The 17354-nt window shown below is 37.5% G+C and overlaps 1 protein-coding gene across 2 annotated transcripts in view; it reads right to left on the bottom strand.

The window, feature by feature from the left end:
• The window catches only part of LOC129750510 (semaphorin-2A), a 402306-nt gene that overhangs the window by 44722 nt on the left and 340230 nt on the right, over positions 1 to 17354 (bottom strand). For both annotated transcript variants that reach the window (XM_055745474.1, XM_055745473.1), the window contains 2 exons: positions 9820 to 9957; positions 2913 to 3045 (listed from right to left, as the gene is read on the bottom strand). In XM_055745474.1, the coding sequence (XP_055601449.1) occupies positions 2913 to 3045; positions 9820 to 9957 (271 nt within the window). The remainder of the gene's footprint in view (positions 1 to 2912; positions 3046 to 9819; positions 9958 to 17354) is intronic.

Raw genomic sequence — 17354 nt, 5'->3', positions numbered from 1 at the left:
CGATTTCGTTTCCCGGAGCAGCAAAACACTGCACTGTTTTGCATATCTCTTTAATAAATGCTGCGCTGTATGAATTCATCGAAATGTTCCTGTCATCTTTTTTTTTGTTGTAGCTATTTTTGTGCTTCTTCCGAATGAACAAAGTGGGAATCATGCAAATGACTGTTGCAGTTCCTTGTCAACTTTGTTCCTTTTTTTTCCAGATAAAAATTCCTTTGCCAGGGGGAATGTTGTTGTATCCTATTCATTAATGGGTTGATACCGGGACATAAATTATTGCTAGAGAAGGGCCAAGTTCCAGTTGAACACAGGAAACAGGGGACTCCAGTTGGGAACTGAACTTTAGTTGGAATGTGTAACGACGAATGCTTCAATTCCTTCATTTTATTTTTTAATAAGCTCCATTAGGAATGTGGCGTTCATCATCTGTAATGAAGCTTGGGGGAATCCATTCTGGCTGTCTGTCTGTCTATCTGTTTATTACTGGTTGTCAAGTTTGTGGGGTTGATTTTCCGGTGCAGTTATTTGGGTGAAGGGCACCAAGGGTATTAATCAAAACGCAGACTGATGATTAAAGAGATGGTTCACTGTTATTGTGATTATAATCATTATTGCTGGTTTTGATCAGGGTGCTGTTGGACTTAGAGATGATGTAAGGGAGTATTTTCCTAGCTATTCAAATAAATCAAATTGAATCAATTAAATGTTTTTGATAAAATTCTCATAATATATTAAATTGTTATCGAATAGTAAAGCCAGGATAAGATCAATCAAAGCCTTATATTGTTTATATTTCACTTATTTCTAAATTTCGCAATCCTGCTGACTTCTCTCGTGATTTAGCGAGATCAGAGTTTTTACCTCTTTGCAAGCACATTGTCAAGAAACCGTTATGGTGACATTTTCATTCTAGAACAAGTAAGTATTATGATTTAACCGGAGGAATCAAATTAAATGTCGCTATTGGAATTTCATCGCATAGCACGGGACCTAAAAACAGCGAGCCTTTGCTTATTTAAGTGTGTTTACCACTACGTCGTGATTCATCATAGGAAAAATTAACTATTTCCATTCATTGGCCAAGGAGTGAAAAGCAGCATTAGGAAAATAAAGTTCACTTAAGTCACCAATCCTGAAAGCACCCACTTTCTATTGAAAATCGCATCGGATGTTGGCCCTGACTGGATAAACAACACCGCTGCAGCTTGAACGAAGCGTTTATTTTATGCTACATAACTAGTATATAAGTACATCGCCTGAATCCAGGCAAACAGTATGGTCCAGGATTGAATCAGAAACAGAACCTAAATTAACCTCTGGATCACTGAATAATTTTTTTTTTCTCGGGATTCAGGATTCTAAATAAGAAATTCAGATTTTGAAGAAAATACTTTGAATTGAAAGTTTTTCGAAAAAAACTTAAACTATCAAATTACAGTTTAACCCTCCAAAGCCGTTCGGGTCAATATGACCCGAAGCGCACATTTCAAACATCTTTATCATCATTCCAATATACTGATGAACTGGTAACTTTGACAGACCAAGTATGTTCTATGAAAATAATGATCAAATTAACGCCAAAAAACTAAAATTTGAGTTTTTAAAATCGGTTCATTGAGAAATGAAATACAGCTAAGCAAAGCCAAAACTGGATGTCGTTTTTTTAAAGTAAGACTTTTTTCTACCGGAAGATCTGTCGTAGCGGTAAAAACTTTCATTGGACCCCAACATATCTATACATTGTCGGATAGATGGATTCTTGACAATTTCAAACATCAATGAAAAAATTAAATACAGAAAAGCTGTCAGAAGTTATGAGTATTTTAAAAATAAAATTGATTTTTCGAACTTTTAACTTTCTGAACCAGTTTCTGAAAACCTGGTAATACATATCGACTTTATTTTGAAATGTTGAGCAATTAGAATAAATTACCTACACAATGAATATAATATTATCAAAATCGGTTAACATTTACAGCCAGGAGAACGAAATCAAATTACAACTCATATTTCCCCCAAACGGATATTTAGCGAACGGCTTTGGAAGGTTAAAGTAGCGATTTAAAACTGATTTTTATCCGTCAATTGAAGGGTTAACGTTTCGAACCGTCAGTAGGTTAGTAGAGTTAGACGGACCAAACGTGTCGCTTTCAATGTAATCCTATCCACCCTTGAGACTTTAAGTTGATCCCGAGAGTTGCAAATAAAATGTTATGTATATCTTCATATGCTAAAATGAAGCGAAAGAGGTGGATAAACGAAATGTCGTAGGAATGATTCCACCTTTCAAAAGATGACTTCCAGTAGTGCTGTGCTCCAGTGCCGTTTTATGAATGAATGGATTTGTCACAATACGGCGGCAGTGCTATTTTTTTTTCTTTCTTCAAAGACTTTTTTTGTATCAAGGCGTTAGTTCTAGTGTGACTTAGAAGCCATTGACAGCAGCCCAGCAGGTGATGAATGTGTCACTAGAGAGAATGTTTTTAGTTTCTTTCACTATTTTGTCACTGCGAGACTCGTTTCCAGTGGCTACTCTCGACCTCAATGAATTTAAAATTAGCAAATAGTTAAACGTCCATCTTCAAATGGAAGGGTCATTTTCAAAGAAACCCATTTAGAGATAGAACTATTTACCATACCGAAGATTTTCTGTTGAAGGTGTAGGAGTTAAAATAAACATCAATTTCACTAGTTGTACTTGTAGTTTATGGTTTCTTTGCAAACAAATTTTTGAATTGTTTTTGTTCAGAATAATTCAAAGCTGATATTTTTTTTTAAACGTGTTTCTCTTAATTTAAAAAATATCAATTGAATTTGAGAGCCCTTAAGCGGCCCCTTAACGTGTCTTTCTTAATTTAAAAAATATCAATTGAATTTGAGACCCATAAGCATAAATTATTCTGAATACTTACTGTCCAGCCACTTGGAGTCGTACTTGAGGGTGCGCTTGAAGTTGAACACCTTCTTGCCGGTGGTCATGTTGTACAGATCCGTCCGGAATATCACCGTGTCGGCCTTGGTGAACTCAGCATTGGTGCCGGAGTACTGTGGATGTTAGAAGAAAGAAGGATTAGAAATAAATCTCAATTACTAGCCATTTGAGCATTTACTACTCGCGTTCCCTCAAAAGATTGAAAATATAATACACATAGGCCGCCAATGAGAATTTCTAAATAGGAAATTACAATGTGAAGTGTTAACAAATGGTCCTGATTGAACAAGAAAGAGTTTCAGCTTTTGTTGCTTCGGCTGGAGTTTCAAATTGTTTATATTGCTTTTACATTAGTTGGGGTCTTCAATCTATAAATGGATAACATGTTGAACCCAATGATTTATTCAAAGCGATACGAATCAAGCTTGAATGATGACGATGTAAATCACTAAATGAAACTATATTTTAAAGTCGATGTGAAATCGATTACGATGATGAAAGTGATGCATCTGGACCATATACCATTTAGGGAAAAAGTGGATACGCGAAAGCGGCAGAATTTAGTCGGGTTAATAGTCGATCTGTTTACTGGACACATCTGGAAGGGTAGGCGGACTCTCAGATAAACAGTTAGGTTTCCGTAGAGAATGTAGAACCGTAGACGCCATCCGTTCTGTTATTGAGATAGCGGACAGTGCCCGGCTAACGAAGAGGAGAGGGCTCCGCTTTGCGCGGTTGTCTCTCTGAACTAGAAGAACGCCTTCAACAGCGTCAGTTGGACAGCGATTGCGTCTTCGCTCATCCAAATGAGGGTTCCCGTATATCTGTATAGGCTTGTGGAAAGTTATTTCCACAATCGCCAATTACAGAATTTGACCGGTGAGGGCATACGGACTCAAGAGGATTCAGCGGGTGTGCCACAGGGGTCAATACTAGGCCCGGTCCTCTTGACGAGAGGCTCCTCGACAGCGGAGGTACAGCTACTTGCCACAGTAGCTCTCCAGGCAGTGGAAAGCTGGATGCACTCCAAGTGGCTGTGTCTAGCCCACCACAAACCCGAAATGGTGCTGATCACCAACCTTATCTTACCCCGAACAGGTACCATTGCAAGTTGAACCGTGTGATATTTGTGTCCAAAAATGCAATTGAATACCCAGGGATGATGATCGACGACAAACTCAGCTTTACGAGTATTGTCGATTACAGGCGTAAGAGAGCGGCAATGGCCACGGCCGCACTCACACGGATGATGTCGAATTCCTCGGCAATAAGAGTAGCAAGAGGAGGACACTGTCAAGCGTGATCACGTCAATTTTTCGGTATAGACCGGCAGCCTAGAGGCAGCCGTAACCTGCAAAGACTAAGGGTTACCAGTGGATACCGGACAATCTCGTCCGAAGCCGCCCGGCGTAGTGGCGGGTGTCATGCCAATCTCGGTTTTGTTAGAGGAGGATGTCTATTGTTACGACAATAAAGACACGTCCAACGTACGAGATCTCGCCAATGAGGACTCGATGTCCAACTGGCAGCAGCTGTGGGACAGCTTAGCGAGAGGAAGGTGCACCAATCGTCTGATTCCGCACATCGGGAGCTGGATCGAAAGAAGATTTGGTGAAGTGGACTTCCATATGACACAATTCATGACTGGTCATGGATGCTTCATGAAATACCTCTCACGGTTTGGACATGAGACTTTGCCATATTGCCCAGCTTGTGGTGACGAAGAGGAAACACCCAAACACGTGGTGTTTGCCTGTCTGAGGTTCGCATACTTGCCTTCTGTGGGCCCAACAGTAGACATCGTGGTGCAGAGAATGTGTACGAATTCCAACACTTGGCATACGGTCAGCGATGCATTCACCCGGATCATGACTGCTCTGCAGAGGAGCTGGAGTCAACGGCAGTCCGCAAACGGTATAGGATGCTTTCATCGCCGGGGAGCATCTGAGTAGTGTGCGTCCGGTCCCTTGATTGAAGCTGCGAAGATAAGGCATCATCTTCTACGTATTGAAGGTCATGAGTGCCCGCGAACGGGAATAGGATAAGGTATCCGAGTAGAACCGCTTCCTGTGGGGGAAACTGAGAGGATAAGACAATTCCACGGTTGTAGAATACCCACGGGTAGATTGGCTCTCAACGCCGGGTAAGCCATTCGAGTCGGTGTCGGATGACACCTTCGTCGGGAATAATCCAAGTAGTTGCGTTAAGTTTCGCGCGTGTGATGTGACAGGCGCGAGTTTAGGATAACCTGCTCGCGATCGGCACACGACGGGCATAAATGTAGCAAATCTCGAATCTTTAGGATAACAGGTCGGGCTTTGAGTTGTTAGAGGAGGGGTCAGGGCTCGAGTCTTCAGGAGAAGAGGTTTGTGTGGTCAATCTCGAGTCTTTACGATATGAGGTCAGATTTCGACTTGCAAGAGGAGAGATCACGTCTTTTATCAACAAAAGGAAGGCTATAAGTGTATACCTCGAGTTATAACGAGAAGAGGTCAGATCTCGAGACGCTAATCGGGCCCTAAGTCGTGCAAAGAAAAGGTACGTGTACGGCAACCTCGAGTCGATGCGAGGAGGGGTCGGACCTAGAGACATAAGATGAGAGATTTGGCCTCGAGTCACAAAAAGGAGAGGTATATATTGGAATCTCACGTCATTGCGAGGAGATGTCGGTTCTCAAGTCGTTAGAAGAGAGTTAAGACTTCGAGTCGTAATCATGCTTGGCAAAAGTCATCGTCATGAGGCGTGAAGCTGTGACTGTGAAGCCTCTTGGTCCATCAAACTCAATTGAATGTTCCTTAACGACCAGTCACTTCGTTTGCCAGTCATTCATTCCCCATTCATTTGAAGCTAAAATAATAACCTAGTCAAGCAATCGCATTCAAGCGACCGATGACGAAAAAGAAACGCATTTATTATTATTGTTGCTCCTGCCAGCAAGCCGAAGACGACCGAAGAGGAACAAGAAAAGCATTTATTATTATTGTTGCTCCTGCCAGCAAGCTCGTTTTCAGTTTTTTATTGCTATTGTTGCTCTCTGCCAGCAAGTCGTTCAATTAGTTGTACCTGCCGTCAGCAGCCGGTCGAAGTGTGAAGAGATTTGCCAGTCACTCTCAGGCAGTGGTTGTATTTGGTTGAGAATGAATTGATCAACCTTCTCTCGCTCAACGCTTTACTCGGAAGCAAAGGTTGCTTTGAGGCAGCGAAAACGACAAAACCGATGATGCATACATTCTCAACATGGCCCGCCTTCACGAAGCAATATACATTCGAGGCAGCGAATAAAAAAACCAAACGAATGGCTCTCACTCCTCTCCTGTCACATTCTTGAGGGAACCGAATTCAAAAGGGACAGCAAACCCGAAGCTCCTCGTTTGTGCCTGGATCGAATACCCGAGGTTTTTCTGCTATTGCTATTATTGCACAGCAACCGCACGCAGGCAGCTAGTGTGTTAGTTTCTTTTCCCTCCCCTCTCCTTGCTCCATACGTTGCAGGCCTATGCAATGCAATAAGTTCGGTTGTTGCCGTTGTTGCCTCAACCTTTGCGGCGAGGTTGAAGATGTTCTCCTCAACGACAGCTATCGGCTTGTGTCCATCAAATTCAATAACGTAAATGAGTATGTGTGCCTCGTCTTCTTCATGCATCATGTAGCAACCGAACGTTGACAGAGTTCGTTCGGGGCAGCAAACGAATAGTGTCTCTCAGAGCAGATCCTCCTCGTGGGGGGAGGTTTGAATGAATGTATATGTATCGTCTCCTGTATTGCTATGTGAGGCCTCAAAGCGTGTATTTTGAGAGCCTCTGATGAGAAAATTGGTGAGGATTTCAATCACTGCTCTCAGGAGAAATTTTGACCATGTGTAGGAGCTTCGCCAGTCGATGATGGAGAAATGTTGATTGTTGTCGTGCTTTATCCGTCATGCGAGTAGTGAGGCTCCGTCAATTGAGAACAGTGCCAGTCGTTTGATGAAACAAAACTAGTCGGGTCAAGCGTGACGGGCGAAATTTACCATCACTGGTCGTAATGATAAGAGGTATTTCTGAAAGTAGTCTCGTACTCATTGCCTTGGAGCGCAATAACACGAATAGACCTCCCACTATCGAAGTATAGTATGTTAAACAGTTCGAGGTGGGAACTAGGTCAGCGGCTCCTGGTGGAGATAAGGGAGTAGGAGGTATACACGGAGTATATCTTGAGTCTTCCCATTGAACCTATGGAACCAAAGTTGCAAACTGGGGGAACACTGTTTTGTGCCGTGCATTGGAATACAATACGTAAACCGGGATTAACGATTTTTTGTTAACAACTTAAACAAAATCGTCCGTCAGGTAGAGAATCCCACGACGCCGGGGAAGCTTCTCGAGTAGGTGTAGGATGCCGTCATCATTGGGAAATATACGTGTGCTATGAAAAGTGTGAGTCTAGGATATGCAACACTCGACCGGAACAAGACGGTAGAAGAAGCCGTGACCAAAGAACCCTATAGTATTCATCCACAGGAAGAGAAGAGAACTGGACAACCATCGGAATAAACTGATTCCATCGGCGGGGGGCGGTCGAGTAGTATAAATAGTGGTATTGAAGTATAACTGTACTATCAGGGAATATAAGAGAAGTTGCCTTCTTCGCAATGGAGGTTGTAGAAGAAGGGTTTTTATATTGACGGGGATTACCGGCAAAATAGAGTGGCTCTCGACACTGAGCAAAACATTTATGTCGGTGTAGGATGACGTCTTTGTCAGGAATCATCCGAGTCGAATTGCACCGGTGTCTTGTAACAGTTGCGAATCCAGGAAGAGTAGGATGTCAAGACTTTAGAGAAGAGGTTACACCTCGAGTCTTTAAGGGAAGAGGTTTATGAGTTCAACTTCAAGTCTCAATGATGAGATGTTGGACTAGGAGTCACGAAAGAAGACATCAGGGCTTGAGTCAACCGGAGAAGAAGTATGTGGGTTAACCTCGAGTCAGTTATCAGGCCGAAAGGTCGTAATGCCGAATGGATGCTAGGCAGAATGGCCATTGGACGAATGGTCGTTCGCTAGGCCGAATGTATGCTAGGCCAATAAGACATATTAACGCTATTTTCATGTTGGGTCGATTGGCTGTTAGACCGAGTGCTCATCAAGCCGAAAGAATAGGCCAAATGGTCGTTCGACCGAATGACCATTTTTGTAATTGTTGTAATGAACGCTTTGCCGGCTTGACAAACATTCGGCCTAGCATTTATTCGGCATAACGATTATTCGACCTATCGTTCATTCGACCTTATCACCATTTTATCCGAAGACCTTTCGGCCTATTGTCCATTCGGCCTATTGTCCATTCCGCCTATCGTCCATTCGGCCTTTCGTCCATTTGACCTAACAACAATTCTACCTAAGATGCGGACACGTGTAAAAGATGTCTTATCGGCCTTGCAACCATTTATTACGATCATCTGGCCTCAGCCTAGCGACCATTCGACCTAACAACCGTTCAGCCTATCGTCCAGTCAGCCTAATGACCATTCGGCCTTATGATCATTCGGTCTAACGACCATTCGGTCTAGTGACCATTCGACCTAACGAATTCTCGCCCCAACGACCATTCGGCCTAAAATGAAGACAAGTGTAAAATATGTCTTTGCAGCCATTCGTTGTGATCATTCTGCATAACATCCATTCGGTCTAGCGAAGCGACCATTTGACTTATCGTCTATTCAGCCTACTCATTCGACCATTCAGCCTAATGACCATTCGGCCAAACGACCATTCGGCTTTATGGCCATTCGGTCTAATGAAAATTCGGACTAACATTCGGCTTTCGGCTTTGCGTTCTTTTGGCTTTACAGCCTTCGGCTGGATAACCGTAGGCGGAATAACCAATTTGGCAAAGTGGCCTAATCGGGCTGATAACCCATTTTGCCTTTTGTCCATCGGCCGAATGACCTTCAGCCTCGTGGTTTTCGATCGAATTACCCAGCCTCGTAAAAAAAATCAAGGGTGTCCGTAATGCCTATTTTTGTGCATTTCGGTGATCCATCAGCAGTTGTTCAATTAGGTCCTTGATGAGCAATCTTGGACGCAAGAATCAGCGTTGAACAGTTGAACATTTTCTAAATATAGAAAAAACCTTATGAAAACACCTCAATTTTTAAGACATATCAAAGAACCAAAAAAAAAAAACGTCGAACAATAAATTCAAAGTTTAAAAACTCACTGCCCAATAAATAAAGCAACTCGAGCTCGCAAAACCAATTTCATCACCGGAAATAATCCTGCTGCAATCCTTCAGCATCATCAATTTGGACCATCATCGCGAGGAGCCACTCGAATCGAAACAAACAAAATAAAAAAAAACCAAGGACCCAGCATCAATGGCGAAGCCATAGGAAAATAATTCGGCTTCGATTTTCAACAATGGCGTACCGACAAATAAAACTAAAAATATAGCACAACACAACGTCCATCCGCGAAACCGCTAAACAATTGATGGCTTTCACGATGGGGTGGTTGCCAGAGTTTAAAATTTATTTAGTGAATAGAGGAGTTTTTTTCATCAACGTTTTGTTGCTTCGGTTCTTCGGTTGTGCACTCACTCGACATTTGCTAGCACATATAAATATTTTCGTTCGACTTTTCCATTAGCTTATACCTATAGTTTTGGTTTCGGTCTAGCTGGAAAAGCATTTCAATACCGAAAAGGTTTGCGACCAATTTAGTGCCCAGCTGAAAATAAACCATCCGGGCACGGGAAAAGCGCTCCGGAAAAAAAAGTCTGAATCAAAATGGAAGAGTAAAAAGGAAAACAAAAACATCGAAATAAAAATGGTTCTCTCCGGAAGTAACGCGAAATGGGGAGCAACCCGAGTGGGTTTTCGGACAGCTCAAACATATATTTTTACTTACCAGTGCGGGTAAATCTCCCGGATTGCCCTGGTGCACGTAGATGGCCGTCGAGTTGTCCAGCGGGTCGTACGGACATTTGGCGATACCAAGCCCGATTCCGGGCACGAACTCGGACCGGGACAGATGGGTGAGGTTTGACTGTGGGATGGACGGAGCAAAAGTAGAATAATTGAATAGTTTTTTAGTGCTTTTTGTTGCTGTTGGTTTGGACTGAATAAGGTATAATCAATCAATTTTTACTTATTTATTTGAATTCAAAGGAAGAGCTTTTTCTTAAAATATCATTTCAACATAACTTTATTTTCAATGATAATGGGGATATAAGGAAACATATTTAAATTTTTCGAAAAAAATAACTTGTGTCCCCTAAAAATTTTGCTGCAGCTTCTCACAGAAAAGTTATATATATCATCATGGTCGTAGAAAAATATGTCAAGAAAAATGTATTTCTTAAAACTCATAATTTAAAATCTTAATCAAATTTTGATGAACGATTAAAGTTAATCAATAGAAACAATCTCGACTCAGTACTAAGGACAAAACCTCGAGATCTTATCTCAGGTCAACAATTCTACTACAGTTTTTCACAAAATTTCTCATTTGTTGATAGGAATTTTAGGACTGTACTTAAAAATCGCTTTCAAAAGTTGTTCACAAGAGAAGTTGGTGAATGAAATTTTAGATCAGTCCTTAATTCCGAATATCGAATTTTCAATAAGATAAGACTAACTTAAGTTGTTAGCTTAAGTTGTTAACTTATTTGCAAAATAAAAATAATTATATTGCGTGATAAAAATTACTATATATTTACGTTCAAAACAATGTTTTGAGCAAATTTTATCCAAATAAACAGGCTTATATGATTCGATGAAAAAAAAACAATGTTTTGAGTATTTTTTTTCTTGATTTTGAAGGATTCCCAAATTAGGCTAAATATAACCCATATTTTGTGTTGTTAACTTTGATAAGTGCGGAAAAATATTTGGTAAGCTTGGTGGTCTGAAATGAAAATTCATTCCATGCTTTGTGGATGGCCAAACAGTGTGTGACGTTCTTACGAGCATAACTACTCAATTTCTCACGTCTTGCCAGAATATAAAAGTGAGATCAAGAGATCTGAACTGGAGTGCGTGAGCAAACGGCAATAAGGTTAAGCCCTAGTTCAACTACCAGAAAGTGCACCTCGCGAAATTTTAACTCGTTCGAAATTCTCCATATTACACAAATGAAATCCTTTCCCCACAATGGGAAAGTTGAAAGAAAACAAATCAAAATTTGTTGCCTGTGCTGAGATTGTGGAATCTGTATCCAGTTTTTCACTCTTGAATTTCAGTATGGTTCATCATTATGACAAAATTCTGATTCGAATATTGATTTAGCATTTGAAACTAAAACCAATTTTTTTTCCATAATCGAAATATTAAAAGGAAATATTTAAAAAATCAAACCATTTTTAATGTTTGGATTTGAAATTCTATCATTTAATTCACATGCAGAATTGAAAAGTTAAAAAAGTTTCATAATGGTGATCCTGGATTGAAATATCAGAGTTTCGCTGGTTGAATTACAAAAAAAAAATAATTTAAGAGAAATAATTCAAATAGAGAATCAAAGATTCAGCCCTTTTCGTTCATAATTATTGGAAATTTTTGTTTTTATTAAAGAATGAAAATCGATTTCAAATTGAGAATTCAGCATTTTAATTCCGGATCAGTATACATATAGAATTTAGATTCGGAATGAAAATTCAAAATCGCTCAAGAAATAATACAAAACATGTGAAAATCACTATTAGAAAAATAGATCTTTATTCATTTTTAAGGTGACGCTCTTTGATGCTATTAATTCAAAAGCTTTCTCACATGGTTTTGAATAATAAAATAAATAATAAATGATAACTTTTGGTTGGTAAAATAACTTGAACCTATGAAGTTTAACTTTCAAGTGAAACCTTCAAGATACCTTATTAATTTTTTTCAAGCTTAAAAACACGAAAATTTTATGACTCTTTTTTTAAAGTCTCCAAAACCATTCGTTTGATCGCTATACTTTCTATGAACGAAATCAAGGTAATCAAATGATAACTCATGAAAAATTTTTAAAAAAATTTTTTTGTAAGAAAAATTTATACTTTATTCTTGGTATCTCCCATCGGTCGGCGCACACTTTTTTCAGTCATGATATTGATCAGATTTTCACACTTTTTGTTCGTCTTATCGGTATGCATCCTATTTCTTCAATTCCTTAATTTTTTAGCCAATTCTCTTTTTTTTAAGTCACTGAGGGCATTTTAGTGGCTTCAGCTGTTTCGAAACTAACAAAACTTGATTATTTTTGAGCCACTTAAAAGCGTTTTTAATGAAATTTCTGCTAGCAAAATCTGATGATAACGAAGTAAAACCATCATGAGATTAACATTATAGTATAATTGATGAGTATAGATCGTAGGTTACGAAGGGTACACAAGATTTCTATTTACAGGCTTTTAAAAACAGCATAAACCAAAATTTTCATTACGAAAATTGTTGTTTTTTCCACAGGATCAAAATTTTGACAAATTATTATATTTCATAAAAAATAACCAGTAAATACATACTTTAATAAGCTAGGAACCTCACCACAAGCAGACATGTTATAGGATTCAAACGCTTTAATTTGTTTAAAATAGAGATTTTCAAAAGTTTTGTCGTCCATCAGAAATCATCTGTCCAACAGCCTCGGTACCGGCTATACAGTTTACGAGCTCTGAAACTAGCAAAAATTTGTTGTATGAGGTTAAGTTTGCATGACTCATAACGAGGAAACACTTTCAGCTTTTCGGAGAGAAAAATTTTTCTGGACATTTCAGCGATCTACTCTTAGTTTTTTTGCTTAGTAAAATTAAAAATTCTACTATGAGACTAGATATCCCTGATGACTCTTAATCGTAGTTTCCAATCATGTGCTTATTTAACCATCAAAATAAAATTTTTGTACTAATGTGTACGTTTTAAAAACAAACCATCACCATCTATCCGTTTCCTGAAATTTAAAACAGTTTAAAAATGGGTTTTGAAAGCCATGGAGAAAAAATTACCATGAGGATTTTTGTCCCGTGTTGTCATTCCCTTGGTGGGATACAAACTTGCAGAATCAGCCATATTTGTAAAAATAAATTTTGTATACCTATCTTTAACACAAAACTGAAATCAAACTTAGACTTTGATGAGACTTTGAGGTTCGATTTCATTATGCCCAGAACTGATTTTAAATTTTGTTTATTCCAATATGTCTGGAAAACAAAAATCAATGTGTAGGTATTTTTGAGCTATTTTATGCATATCATAAGCTAGAGTATTTTTAGACAGCGAACATCTACATTGTCTCTGCCAAAGTCAATTTTCTTTATGGATTTTTCTTTAATCAATGCTTTGATTTTGAACCAGCGTGATGGTATTTGAAATAATTTTTTTCAGCAACTTTTTCTTTTTGCAGTCATGTTTCATATTTGTGATCATCATTGTTTTAAATCTTCTTTCAGAATGACAAAAAATTAATTATTTAAAAAATAAATTTAACCTTTTGTTTGTCAGGCTGAATGAGCTTCGAGTGATGAATTAAAAATGATATCTTATGAATATAAATAAAAAAAATTTCATATCCATTTTTTAACACTTTGAAAAATATTTAGAAGCCAGTTTATGATGTTATTAATTTTTCGATACTGAATCCTTGTATTCAAAATGAAAAAAAAAAATATTAATATTTATTATTTATCCAATTATTAATTGTATTTTAATAATCAAATTTGAAATTTGACCTTTTTTTTTTAATTTTACTTTTTTCTAAACTTTTATTTGACAGTTTTACGATGTAAATGGAAATTTTATAATCTATAATACGAAATTTGAACCTCTCCTTCGATTCATAGATTTTTAACTTTACAAAAGTTACATGGAAAAGGGCAAAATTAAAATTAATAAGTTAATTTAGTCGAAAACACGAGTATTCTTCCTCGGACACAAATTATTATTGGAAATTCTTATACTGAGCTCAGAATCTAATATTTTAGAACTTTTATGTTTTTATGTTTCATTCAGATTCAACGTTATAATATTTTTAAATTTGAATTCTGTTGGAAATGATTCCCAATCTCATTGTTGAATTTTATTTCCATGGTCAGATTTCTATTTTCAAGCACATATTTATGATCCACATTTCCTTACTAAATTTGAATGCCAATATATGTCAATATTTTAGTTTCCGGATTAAGATTTGAACTGAATCTCTGGTGATAATATTGAACCTAAGAATTTTGAGAATTTCAGTTTATCGCGTAAAATGCATGCTGTTCTAGACAAAACGCAATCATAATTTTGATTTTTTCCTTTCCATATAATTTTTGGAAATTTGGTTAGATCTTTTAAAGAAAAAAATCTTTAAATCTCTACACAAGATTAAGAAAAGGATATGGTTATCATTTATTTGCACTATTAACTTCAATTTGATTATTTTTTGTTATCATATCCCTCTAGCTTAAGGGTGCCAAAATTTTTTGCACTCGTTACCAGACAGGGCAGATTCTGGCTGTTTTATCAAAAAAGGAGCTTGATTTCAAAGTTTTTAATTAAAAAACTCATAAATAGTTCAACAAAAATAAAGGTTAAAAAGGTTTTCAAAGAAACACATCAGACGAATTCGAATCTTACTAAAAGCTTTCAAAAAATCATTTTTGAACGCAAAACCAAACTACCACTTCATAGTAGTTGGCCCGTGTGGAACAAAAATTTGATATGTGCTGATAATGCTTCAAAATAAATTCTACCCGCTCATTTTCACCATCTTTCATTCACTCCTCCCTTCTATCCATTTATAAAATTCCATAATCTTTAGATTTTCTTACTAAAGAGGACATCACTTTTCACCGATAAGGCCGATAAATTTAAGTAACAAACTTAAATTATGGTGATGAATCTTCTATTATATAAAATTCTCTTGAAACAGTGTTTGTAGTACTACTCTTCCGAAATTACTCAAACGATTCGAATGAAATTATATTTAGAATATTCTGTAGGCATGCGAATCGGTTTATATCGAATAAAAATAACAAAAAGTCGCATTTATTATCCTTAATAATTAAATTTGTAATAAGTTGAATGAAATAAAAGTCATGGCTTCCATTTTTTCGAGATTTTCTTTCCTTTGGGCGGTTTGTTTTTCGTCTCCAAGGTCGAGACGTCGCGAGCAGACGTCGTTAGAAGATAGTAGCCATGGCATAGCATACTGATTAGTGGGAACATTTGGGCGCGTATTTCTCAACCAAGCATATTTTCAATGCACGTGGTGGCGCTATGAAGCCTAGATGAGATTTTCTTCTTCTTGATCCCTAGCTCATTTGTACAGCATTTGGTAATGAATGACGCCAAGATGTGATCCGGATTTCATCCTGTCATTTCGAATGATGAAGCAAGTTAAAACGCGCCTTTTAGCCATGAATCATCTACCTTTAATGAACTTCCTCTCCAAAATGATTCAGCATGATATGAGAGTGGTCAGAAAGGGGTATTCTATGTGTGTTGAATCTGAAGTGGATATCAAAATAATTAAATGTCTTTGTGAATGAAGGTCTTTTGCATAAAAAAACATTCGTTAGAAATGGAGTACCAAACATTTATTAATACTGCAGAAAAATTGCAGATATAGGAATGAATAAGTTAAGAAAATGCACTGTATTTTCACTGGACTAAATATACGCAAAAAATATCAACATTTTTGCATATTTTATTTTCAACATGAGTTCGTTAAGAACTGATTAAGGAAAAAAACAAACTAAAATTGAATTGTTTTAAAGATTTGCATATTTTTCTAAGATTTTTAAAAGTTCAACTATAGTTAAATCCGTTTCACTTGCCCCGGTGTATCTGAAATAAAATTAAGATTGAAATTTTAAAAAAATAGAGGCAAAATAATCTTTGATAACTGTTAACCTTTCCGGCACAAAAATCATCATTTTAAGGTTTTGTGTGATGTTTACATGAAAAATTTTGGAAAATATTCATACCATCGAGGAAGCATTAACAGATTTTTTTTACAATCCATTCCATTTTTGGAAATCTGCTCTTCAATCGATTGTTAATGCCTAGGAAATAAAAACTAAATTTCAATTATTTTAACAAATTTAATTCATTTTTGAAAAGTGTAGCAAAGCACACCGGGTCAGCTAGTCTTTTCATAAAATTATCATTATTCTTTTTGAGTTTTTTGCTGCATTTTGCCAATAAAGTACATACACCCGGGAAAAATCCTGGCATTTTGCAACAAAATTCGGCTAATAGAGGGCTGAACCGCTGAACCAGACCTTTTCAAAGTTTTGAATAAAATAGCTAACTCTACGCCCAAAGAAGAGATTGCAGAATTTCAATACCGAGCGGAGCTAAATATTTGCCAAATTTGCACCAAAATGTGCATTGCGCCAAAGATTATAGGTTTGTTTTCCCATCACTGGCATAAAAACTCGAGCTCTCGGACTAAATTTTGCAGGACCTTAATTCATTCATTCATTCATTGTTTTCATCTTCTTTTATCTTGTGATGGGTTAGGAAAGGACATTTTTTCCTTTCTAGGGGAAAGACAAATGCGACCAGTGGCCATCTGCGCTGTTGATTGAGGTGGCAGTTGATTGTTGATTGACCATTTTGTCTCATTCGGGTATGATATCAACGATATATGATATAACCTTCTTAGGACTTATGTTCAGAAATATGTCCTGTACGCTTAATAACTTTGCCCCAAATATACGCTCTCTTCGATTGAGGAGGGCGCTGCAGTTGCAAAGAAGGTGCTCTGTGCTCTTTTTCGAACCTGCAAAACCCAGAAGGACATGCAAACAATTTTATTTAGTTTCCTTCAACCATGCGCAATGGTCCAAAATCCAATAATGGCCGCACGCGTTCACATCTAATGCCAATAGCGTTGAATTGTTGAGAACTCATGATTGGAGTAAAGGCTAAATTTTAGGTGTAGCTTCAAACGCCCATGTACGTTTTATAATCTTTATACAAATTTAGAACTCAATTCTCAAAATTATCATGCTGCAAACCTTAGCACAAATTGAATAACAAATATGCCGAGGCAAAGATTTGAACAGGTCATATTTTTTGCCTATCTTCTATGGGGAGGAATGTTTTGTTCATTTATTTGTGTCTTTCTGGTTCTTTAACAAATTCACGCTAATTATTTATTTAAAAAAAAAAACCCCGTTTTGAGGAGTTCTTCCCGCGGGCCCAAATTCAAAATCAGAAGCCAAAATCATAACATGGGGTCAGCATCCACGATCAAGTGAAGGATCTAGTATATTGAATCATTGATCCAAGCTCTGGATCTAAATCTGGAATCAAAAGCCATAATCAAGATCCTAGATCAGGATAAACTAAATAGGGTTTCATTTTGAGAATCAGAATTTTCGTTCAGAATAAAGAATCCAGAACCATGAATCATGATTGAGGAGCAGAGTAACGGAAAAATATGATGTTTTACTGGTTTCTTAATTGATGTTG

This window comes from Uranotaenia lowii, chromosome 3 (genome assembly GCF_029784155.1).
Source record: "Uranotaenia lowii strain MFRU-FL chromosome 3, ASM2978415v1, whole genome shotgun sequence".
Lineage (NCBI taxonomy): Eukaryota > Metazoa > Arthropoda > Insecta > Diptera > Culicidae > Uranotaenia > Uranotaenia lowii.
Note: the sequence above shows the minus strand (reverse complement) of the source record. Positions and strands in the feature narration are given on the sequence as shown.